The sequence below is a fragment of the Otolemur garnettii genome, unplaced genomic scaffold, assembly GCF_000181295.1.
Source record: "Otolemur garnettii isolate 467f Iridium unplaced genomic scaffold, OtoGar3 scaffold00074, whole genome shotgun sequence".
Lineage (NCBI taxonomy): Eukaryota > Metazoa > Chordata > Mammalia > Primates > Galagidae > Otolemur > Otolemur garnettii.
Window position 1 is genome coordinate 6,942,795 of NW_003852469.1, and position 10,633 is coordinate 6,953,427.

General features: G+C 59.2%; 1 protein-coding gene across 2 annotated transcripts in view; it reads left to right on the forward strand.

The window, feature by feature from the left end:
- Nucleotides 1–5,090: 5,090 nt before the first annotated feature.
- HR (HR, lysine demethylase and nuclear receptor corepressor) overlaps nucleotides 5,091–10,633 on the forward strand; it is a 17,074-nt gene continuing 11,531 nt past the window's right edge. The window contains exons 1-3 of one of the 2 annotated variants that reach the window (XM_003793986.1): nucleotides 5,091–6,518; nucleotides 7,737–8,386; nucleotides 9,437–10,223. In XM_003793986.1, coding sequence (XP_003794034.1) covers nucleotides 7,775–8,386; nucleotides 9,437–10,223 — 1,399 coding nt within the window. In that variant the 5' untranslated portion in view covers nucleotides 5,091–6,518; nucleotides 7,737–7,774. Of the gene's footprint in view, nucleotides 6,519–7,736; nucleotides 8,387–9,436; nucleotides 10,224–10,633 lie in introns of those variants that run through there. The other variant, XM_012807699.1, reaches the window with a different exon arrangement.

A 10,633-nucleotide genomic window follows, 5' to 3' on the forward strand; every position in this document is an offset into this window, starting at 1 on the left:
AAAAGTTCTGTTTCTCCTGATTTGTGTCCATACTCCTCAAATCACACAATGAAATAGCCAGTTCCCATGAAGGATGAGGCCTAAAGGAGTCCAGTCCTTTGGAGGAGACAGCGCCATCAACACATAGTTGCTATGCAAGGAGTGCTGTTATGAAAGCTCTAGGGAGTTCTGAGAGCACAGGCCAGGGACCAGTCCTGAGGAGGCAGAGATTGGGCCTTAGCAAGAGGGTACAATTGTAGAGAAACCAGGGGGAGGTATGATGTAAGGGGGCTCAGGCAGCATGTTGGTCCCATGGGGATGCTGGAACATTGCTCAGACCAGGCCTGGAGATACTGGGGAGATTCCACAAAGCACTAGAGGCCTCAAATTCTGTAGACTTGGGTAGCAATGGGGAGCATTGCACCTCTGAGAAGCGGCCAGCAGAGGGCAGCAGCTGCCAGGATCTGGGCTGCCCCCAGCTTCCAGGTCAAGGTGGGTGGGGCTGGGAGACTGGCCAGAGCCTCACCCTGTTGTGGCCTGGCGGAACTCTGGCAGGCCTCCTGTGGCCCTCCCTGCTGCTTGTGGTCACTGGTCCTTGGCCTGCCCCATCCCCGGAGTCTCCTCTGCTCTCCTAAGACCCAGGCTCTTTGCCTGTGCTGGCTGCAGTCCATCCCCTACTCTAATCCCTGGGGCAGCTGCTGCCAACTTTGCCCTCCCTGCTCTCGGGTGCTGGTCTCACCACAGTGCCCACCTGCTCCCCTCTCCCACCTGCTTTTGATTAAGCAAAGAGGTGGGTGAGAGTGTGGGACTAGAAGAGGGGAAATGGTATGCTAACCTGGAGTGGCCTGAAAGAGTCTGGATTAACTCTTGGTGTGGGGATTATCCGGGTTTTATTTGGGGTGGGGGAGGCATTTAATCTGCCAGAGTGATTTAGTTCCTCACATATCGGTGCTCAGTGGCTTCCTGTCATGGCTTTTCTTTGCGTTGTGGTGTTATCTCCTCATTAATTCATTTAAAAAAATCTTTACTGAGTGTTAACCAAGTACCAGACATGTTGCTGATACTGCAGGGGTGCAAAGAGTGGTAATAACCAGCACCTTGACAGTGGCTGCCCCACAGAAGATGCTGTGCTAGGTCCCTGACATATATTAATTTAATCCTCATAACAGTCTTAGGAAGGATATGCTATTATTATAATCTCCATTTTACAATAAGAAAGCAGGGACAGAGAAGGCAAGTGATTTGCCCAAGGTCACACAGCTTGTCAGCAGCAGAACTGGACTTTGAACCAGGTGGTCTGGCTTCAGACACTACGTGCTTAATCATTATGCAGTCTTTAAGTAACTGAGATGTTTCTTGCCTGGGAGGCAAGGGGAAGAGTAGGGATTATTGGTTGTGTGCCTGACCTCACTCTGGATATTTTGCAGAGGTGATAAGCCAAAGCTTATCAGCTAATGGCTATGCCCATTTTACAGATTTAAAACTGAGGCTTGGAGAGCTACAGCAACTTGTCTACCATTGTGCTGCCTGTGAGTTAGGGGTCCTGACTCTTGATGCAGGAGTTACTCATGAGTTGCCTTGGTAGAGGCAGAATGGCAGAATCCACACACCCAAATGAAGGGACACAAAAAAAGACAAGTGCATGATGATTGGACAAAACGAAACACAAAATGCAGAAGAAAGTTGAGTGGGGTGAGGCCTGAAGTTGTGGGGTGGTGAGAAAGATTTCACTCACCTTGTTCCTGGGATTGGTACTAAGAGTGGGCACCAGTGTCACTCCAGCTCTTTGGTGGAGCTAGAGAAGCTTTGTGTTCTCCTCCCCAATAATCATGGCTCTGCGCAGCCCAGCATGCTGTCCCTCTGACATGCTCTTCCTCCCCCACCCAACTCTCTGCCTTGGTGGCACTCAGACTTCACCTCCCTGGGATACCCTCTGTGAACTCTCCCTTGGATTTGTTGGCTCATCCAGACCACAGTATCTCTGCATTGTTTCTGCCCTGGGCACGTCCTATTTCCTCCCCCACTGTGCTGTGACTTCATAAAAAGCAGACTTGTATTTTACTCACTGTGGTAGCCCAGCCTGGAACAAACAGTGGTTTAACAGAAGTGAAATACTTTCGTAAGTGTGTGCTTCAGTGATGAAGTCCTGCTCATTCTCTGACTTCCTCCGGGAAGCTCCCCAGACTTCCCCAGGGCAGACTCAGTATCTTGTAATCATCTGTTAACTATGCCAGACTCCCAGACAGTCACCCCACAGGGCCCAGCATGGGGCCTGATACCTAAGAGGCCTCTAGGAGTGTTTGCTGGTAAAAGAACAAATGCCCTAAATGACTAGAAGCCCCTCAGGGGTGGGGATGGCCTTTTGCTTTCTTTCCTTGTGCCCTGAACCACCTGGGTCCCACTGCAAAGCTTTCAAAATGGCAGGGTGTCTAGAGCACCAGCCTGGTGAAGGGCTGCCTGCAGTTGTATGGGTTCCAAGACACACTGCGGCCAGAGGCGAAGGAGCAAGAATTCCAAGTTCTGGGGCATTTCTGGGCAAGCATACACGTGATCCTGAGGCTTGGGGCACTGGATGTCAGCTGGGCTTCCCTCAGAGCTGGCCCTGCCCCTCTGAGAACCACTGAGACTTCACCTCTGCCCCAGCATGGTCGCCATTTGTAGGGGGTTTCTGGCCCACCTTCAGCCTCCTGGTCCAGCAGGCCTCTAGAGGAAGGCCAGCATGCTCCAGCATGCCCAGGCAGGTTCAGCATGGCCAGCCCCTCAAGAGCTGCACCCCTTTGTGTGGTCCTGGGCTCTCTTTGGCCTCCACACACACCTTGTCTGCTTCCCCCAAACTCCTCCATTTCCTCCCAGCATGTGGAAGGCCCTTTATTCCTGCCTCCCTCCTCCTCCCCTCACCCCACCACCTCCTACCATCCCTTGGTCTCTTTAGCCCCCATCACTGATCCAGGGCCACCTATGATCTTGGGCAGACACTGGTCCCACTACTATGTTCCTGACTACCAACTGACTGGCCTCTGGTTCCCACACCGTCCTGGTCCAGCCTGAGTTGGGGAGTCCTGGTAAGCCCTGCCCCATCCTCAAGGGGGTTGAGAAGATGAGCACTGAGGCTTGGGTCCATCTCCCACCCACCTCAGGACCAGGCCCCTGCATCCGGGTAGGAGCAAAACCCAGGGCAGGAGGATGATGCGTACTGCAGGAGAAATCCCAGGTGGGTGTTGATAGGCACCAGGGTCCTGAGCCCAGGGCAGAGTGAGGCATGGTGGGAGGCTTGGGTGGGCAGCTGGTGGGGGAGGGGAGGTAAGTTGGGAGGATGGAGGAGGGGTGTTGGGGAGGTATGCACTGAGAAGAGGAATTAGGTCAGTGCTGTGGGTGGGTGGGCAGGGGGGCTGGCATCTGCCGCAGAGCTTCCTTCTGGCTCCAAAAGCATCTCCACACTTCCCTTCCCCTCCCCCCTCCTCCTAGGTCCTGGGAGAATTCGCTCCATAATCCCCCTCCCCCACGACCCCCCATGGCCACACGGGTGGGGAGTAGGGTGGGGGGAGGCCAGCCTCAGCTGTCTGAAGGATGGAGGGGCTGGGAAGCAGGGCTAGGTGCCCAGACGGCCGCGTGTGTGGGAGGGGATGTCCTCAGATGCCCTCCACCCGGCAGTCCCCGCTCTGACGTGGGTGCCCCCCCTCTCCCCGCCCGGATTAGTGGCAGCTTGGCCTGACTCTCCGGGGCTCCTTCCCCCGCCCCCGCCTGCTGCCCTACCCTGGGCAGGGGGCTGCTCCTCCGAAGGGCACTGTGCTTGCCCAGGTAAGGGGCTCTGGGGACAGCGTGAGGGCAGTCGGCTTGTGAGTGCTGCTGTGCCTATCAGTACAAGTGTGTGTCAGTGTGTGCGTGTGTGTCAGTGCGCCAGGGGTCGGTGCTGGGCTGGGGCCGGGCCCCATGTGGCCAGGGGTGCTGGTCAGCTTGCCTTTGTCCACTAGTCTGGCATTGTGTCCATGCGCTGTGTGGCTTTCCTCCTGTGTTTGTGTCTTTTGTGTGTCTCCTCAGCTCTGCTCCGTCCTCAGGCACAGAACGGCTAGGCTACAAGGACTCTGTGGGCCTATGGCTGGGGCTTTGCAGCTAGAAGGGGAGCTGGGCAAGGGTCCTTCTCCTTCTCTGGTTCCCATGAGCCCAGGGTCACTTTGGGAGCCCATCCTGAGAGCCCTGATCTAGTCCAGGGACTGTGCCCTGACAAAGCAGACATGGCCACAGGGGGTGGGGGAGACGTGCCTTCCCACCCCCCACCCCGGGACAGTCCCCATCCCCTTTGGGGTGATAGCAACAGGCCTTCAGGGCTCTGGACAGCCCAGGCATCCACTCCAGCCACTTCCAGGCCCCAAGCCACAGGAATCTCCCCTGGATGCTCCCACAGGCACACTCCGGCTCCTGTCTTTACCCCTAGAGCCAGTCTGGGGTAAGAGGCTAGGCCTCTGGGCCTGGGGATTCCAGGCCTTGCTGGACCCTCTACACGCATCTCCCTGGGCACACTCAGGTCTGGCCACCCCAGGGGAGTAGGGAGAGGAAAGCAGTGTTAACAATTCAGTCATGTAAACAACCCCTACCAGCCTGCCCTGCCACAGAGCTGAGCTCTGGGGGATGCAAGGGGCTAGGTGGATCCATGCTCGGGTGGCCCACGTAGTACCACCGTGCGCATGCCTGTAGGCCCCCTTCCCAGGACCCTTCCTCTTCTCCTCAACTAGTGAAAGGCTCTGGCCCTCAGGAGGAAGGATTTGGCTCCTCAGGGATGGTGGTGTGACTTGGGACAGGCTAGAGACATCCAGAACCCCATCCCTCCTCTGGGATGGGTGAATGGGGGGCTGCCACTCTATCCCAGGCTAGGAGGAGGCAGGCAGAGGGTGGCTTCTGCAGGGAGGCAGGGGTGTTGAGGGTGGGAGGTGGGTGCCTGAGGGGAAGGGAAGTGCCCGTTGGGCGTGTGGGTTTCTGTGTGAGTCTGAATCTGTCTGTGTGTGTCTGAATCTGTCTGTTTGTGTCTGTGCTCTGAACCACCCCCGCAGAGGAGCCGGGATGCTTCCTCGGGTGGAGGGTGCCCTGTTTTCCCATTTTTTCTCCTACTCTGCTCGCTGCAGGGAGCCACTCCCATGGGCTCCCCTCCAGCCCCAGGCCTGGAAGCACTAGGAACCCTGGGATGGGACAGAACCCCCAATGCGGGGCTTTAGCAGTGGCCAGGCTCATTTGGTCCCATCACCTCTGCAACACTTGGTGAAACCAAGGTCCTTAGATCAGGCACAGACTAGAGCCCAGGCCCTCCCAGAGCTCTTAAGGAAGGCCCTCCATGCCCCTGGGCCATGGGAGGGGGTTTCAAGGGGGTTAGGGTTGGGTAGGGGTGAGAAGCAGCTTGTCCGGGCGAGGACGAGGCAGGGCAGTGCCCGCCGGTGGGGTGTGCCCACGTGCCAGAGCTGGAGTGAACCAAAGCGAGTGGTCCAGCAGGCACATCCCAGCTGGCGTGGGTCAGAGCGCCCATCACTGACCCGTGAGAACCTGACTGCCCCTGCCAGCTCTGGCACTGCTCTCTCCCCAGCGCCCCGCCCTAGCACCCCGGGGGGCACCCCGCCCCACCATGGCCTCGACCGGCCCCTCCCGCCCTTTGCTCCAGTTCCCGGGCTTGGCACCTATAGTGGGGGTGCTGCCCGCCTGCCAGGCTCCGAGGCCGGGCCCACGGGAGGGTGGGGCGGCTGGGAAGCTGGCACACTGCCCCAGGGGAGCCTCTCTCGGCAGGCGCCCGGGTGCCGCGGGGGGGAGGGGGGAACAAAGGGCCCATTCTCCCCGTGCGCAGCCGGTGGCATCGCCGGGGCGTTGGCGGAAGCCCCCGGGGCCCGGGAGGGGGCAGGCCCAGGCGGGGCCGCCGAATCACGGGCTCCTGTTTCCCGCAGGGTGCTGGAGGCGGAAACCGGCGGAGCAGCTTCCCCACTCTCAGTTGCGCGTCTGGCGATGGCGATCAGAGGTCCTGCTGCGCTCCCTGCCGCGCTGTCCCTCCATTAGCCGCGCTGCGCGGTGCTGCGCCCTCGCTGGTGCCCCACTCTTGGGTCCCGGGATCGGCCCCCCTTGCAGGCACGACCCCCTTCCCCGGCCCCTCGGCCTTTCCCCCCAACTCGGCCACCTCCGACCCGGGGCGCACGTTCCCCCCGGCCCGGCTTGTCTCTCCCTCCGGGGGCACCCGCTCCTTAGCCCCGGCCCGGCCCTCCCCGCGTCGCAGCACGGAGTCTCGGCGTCCCATGGCGCAACCCACAGCCTCGGCCCAGAAGCTGGTGCGGCCGATCCGCGCCGTGTGCCGCATCCTGCAGATCCCGGAGTCCGACCCCTCCAACCTGCGGTCCTAGAGCGCCCCCGCCGTCCCGGGGGAGAGCGAGCGCGAGAGCGCTGAGTGGAGAGCGGGAGACCGTGTCCTTGTCCGCCGGCCGGGAGGCCCCGGAGCCAGCCCATGGGGAGCAGGTGCCCAGAGCCGGCTAGGACCACCACTTCCCGCGCCGCGCCCGGCCTGTGAAGCCCAGGTAAGCGCCGAGAGGGGGCTCCCGGGACGCGCCTCCTGGGGACACTCGTGGCAGGGGGTTTCTGAGCTGAGCCTACGGCGCCCGCAGGGGCCAAGTTGCCTGGACCCCTCTGGGCTGGGCTACACATTCCAACATCATCCGAAAGTTAGGACGCCCGGCCCAGCCGGACGGCGGCAGCTCCCGAAAACCTGGCGCCCTCTGCCACCGTCTCTCACTTCCCTCCTGGGGCTTCGTCAGGCTGGCGGGGGGATCACGCCAAGAGAGCGCCGCCGGGCTGGTGCCACCTGTCATCTCGGTCCCTTGCACGTTCAATTTTCCCTCCCTTGCAGCTCTCTGGGGCCCAGCCCGTTTTCCCCGCCTCTTTCCCTCCCCCCTCGCCGCCAGGCTGCAGTTTCTAGCGGCGGACGCCGGCTGGGCCGGGCGAGGGCAGCTTGACCCATCCCGCTGATGCCGCTTAATCCCCCTCTCCTGTGCTGGTGCACTTCTCCGTTTCGGGACCAGGGCGGAGACCTCGGTCTCTAGCAGTTGGCCTGGGACTCTGAGAAGCCAAGAAACTTCAGAGCTCAGGGAAGAGGCAGGCTTAGGGCTGCCCCAGTGTAAGGAGGGACAGCCACAGCCCTCCATGCAGCCCTCCCCAGTGACCCCAGCCTGCTCTGCCTGCACTTCCCACCCCTGCAAGGCTGGCTGGGGCTGCAGGCTGAGGGTTGCCAAGCAGCATCCTCCAAACTACAGGCCACAGTATGGGAAGAGTCTTCTGAGACCCGCATCCCATTTTATACAAGGGCACACAGAGGAGGGACATAACTTGCCCAAGGCCACATGGCGCATGACCGAGTCAGGGCCAGGGCCAGGCTTTTTGCCTTCCCAGTTCAGTACCCTCCACTTTTGGGCTCTTGCTTTCTTTCCTACCCCATGACTTGCTACCAAATTCCTGGCTTGGTGAGGCCAGAACATGTCTTCTTAGAAATGGTAATCTGTTGGCCCAGGTGGGCTATCAAGTCCCAGGAATTAGGGGAAAGGGTGAGGTCCCTACACTGGAGCATCCTACCCTGGGCAGGATCCTTCTGGCTCCATGTGGCTGGGCAGCATATCACCTGGCTGTGGGTTGGTACTTGCTTTACTGGTTTGAGCTGCCTTGGTGCTGCCAGGGCGGTGCCCTCTGTGCCAGGTGGTAAGGTGCTTGGGGCATGTGCTCAAGCTTTGATGGTTGTACTCCAGGGACCCCTCTGGGAGAGCCCCATGAGGGCAGGAGAGTGATGGAGAGTACGCCCAGCTTCCTGAAGGACACTCCAATCTGGGAGAAGACGGCCCCTGAGAACAGCATCGTGGGACAGGAGCCAGGGACCCCACCTCGAGATAGCCTGCGTCGTGGGGCACTGTGCCTGGGAGAGCCTGCTCCCTTCTGGAGGGGCATCCTGAGCACCCCAGACTCCTGGCTTCCCCCTGGTTTCCCCCAGGGCCCAAAGGACACGCTCCCACTTGTGGAGGGTGAGGGTCCCCAGAATGGGGAGAGGAAGGCCAGCTGGCTGAGCAGTAAAGAGGGACTGCATTGGAAGGAGGCCATGCGTACCCATCCACTGGCATTCTGCGGGCCAGCGTGCCCACCTCACTACAGCCCCCTGATTCCTGAGCATAGTGGTGGCCATCCCAAGAGTGACCCTGTGGCCTTCCGGCCTTTACAATGCCCTTTCCTTCTGGAGACCAAGATCCTGGAGCAAGCTCCCTTCTGGGTGCCTACCTGCTTCCCACCCTACCTAGTGTCTGGCCTGCCCCCAGAGCGACCATGTGACTGGCCCTTGGCCCCGCACCCCTGGGTATACTCTGGGGGCCAGCCCAAAGTGCCCTCTGCCTTCAGTTTAGGCAGCAAGGTGAGTGCTGGGGCAGATAGGTATCTAGGACTCAGGACATGCAAGGTAGCTTAGTGGTCCTGGAGATGCCCTACTGGGACAGCACCACTCTGCCCTTCCATTCTGATGAAAGCCAAGGCAACACCCAGGTGGGGGGGCCCCTGCCAACTCCCCAGCCCCAAATCAACTCCAAGCAATCTGTCCTATGGCAGCTCCATCTCTCCAGACCTAGCCCATGCTCTGGCCGTTGCTGTTGCCCACGCAGGGCAAAGCCTTGGGAACTCTGGCCCTAGAATGTGTAGCTTTGTCCTGGGTGGAGAAGTCAGGGCCAGGGCCAGGGCCAGGCTTTTTGCCTTCCCAGTTCAGTACCCTCCACTTTTGGGCTCTTGCTTTCTTTCCTACCCCATGACTTGCTACCAAATTCCTGGCTTGGTGAGGCCAGAACATGTCTTCTTAGAAATGGTAATCTGTTGGCCCAGGTGGGGGAGAAGGTGGCCAAGCAAAGCCCCTCTATCCGGGAACCGGACTTGTGAGCGACCCCATGACCTGTGTTTAGGGCACCTGCCCTACAGGTAACCCCTGTTCCCAAGGATGAGATTTTAAAATACAGTAGAACTTCTGTAAGTTGACCAGCCAAGGGATTGTAACAAATTGGTCAACATACAGAAGTGATCAACACACAGAACTAGGGCTATTGTACTGACATGTACGTGTGTATGTGTCTCGTCTATGAAAATTAGGCCACCTTAAGGAGGTGGTCCATGTAGGGAGGTGGTGAACTATGGAGGTTCTACTGTAGTTAAAAAACAGTATGGTACAGGACATAACAAACAATTTAAGTAGATCCTGGATGCCCTTTGGCTGTGCCAGGCCTTTTAGGTGCTAGATTGTGAGGAAGTCTGAGAATACCAGGGAGTGTCTGGGGGCAGCCAGGGCAGTGGGGGAGGCACCCAGAGCAGTACCATTTGTTAACCAGGATGTGAGCTCTTCAGTATTTTCATGTTCTGTCCATCCTTTTAGGCCCTGGGGACCAAAGGCAAGCACTAGCTTAACCCTTTCTCCTCTCTTTAGGGCTTCTGCAAGGATCCGAGCATTTTGGGGCAGGCAAAGGAGCCCTTGGCAGCTGCGGAAGCTGGGCTGCTGGGCTTAGCCCCTGGCCGGCCTCTCCAGAGAGCCAGGGAAGCTGAGCACCCATCATTCCACCAGAGGGATGGAGAGACAGGAGCTGTCAGGCAGCAGAATCTTTGCCCATTTTTCCTGGGACATCCAGGCACTGTTCCCTGGACGCCCTGGCCCACTTGTCCCCCAGGCCTTGTCCATACTCTTGGCAATGTCTGGGCTGGACCAGGCAATGGGAGCCTTGGGTACCAGCTGGGGCCATCTGCCACACCACAAGGCTCCTCTCCTATGCCTCCTACCACCCCCAGGGCCTGTTGTTCATCCCACCCACCCACTAGGGATGGGGGTCTTGGCCCTTATGGGAAATGCCAGGAGAGCCTGGAGATGGGTACCAGCGGGTCCAGTGAATCCAGCGAGGAAGTGAGCAAGGCCACGGATCTCAGGGCCTGCCCCCCAAGCCACCACACCAAGCTGAAGAAGACATGGCTCACGCGACACTCTGAGCAGTTTGGATGTCCAGGTGGCTGCCCTGTGGATGAGGAGAGCCCAGCTACCCGGCTCCGGGCCCTCAAGAGGGCAGGCAGCCCTGAGGTCCAGGAAGCAGTGGGCAGCCCAGCCCCCAAGCGGTCACCTGACTCTTTCCCAGGCCCTGCAGGGCAGGGGGCTGGGGCTTGGCAGGAGATGCTGGAAGCATCAAGAGGGAACAAGGTGGAGGCAGGACAGCATGATGACCAGAAAGGTGAGGGGACAAGGGAGGGACCATAGGAACCCCTGCTTGGGAGGGGCCGCCAGGGCTGGGGTTTTGCAGGGGGTCCGTAGGCCCTTTATGAGTGGATCACACCCAGTTGTCAGGTTCCCCACCTGGACTGTGATGGCTCTCTGGGAGTTCCTCAGCATCTGCAGGCCAGAGCCTTCAAGCCATGGTGTGTTGGTGGCTAAATAATGACATGGTTCAGAGCATGGGCTCTGGAGCCAGAGTTCTTGGTTCCTGACTTTGCTGACTGGTAGTTGTATGACCATGGGAGAGGTATTTCACCTCTCTGGACATCAGTTTCTTCATCTATAAAATGGGGATAAGATTACACCTATCTCATGAAGACTGCTGGAAATCTTAAAATGCTCCAATGATGGCTCGGCGCCTGTAGCTCA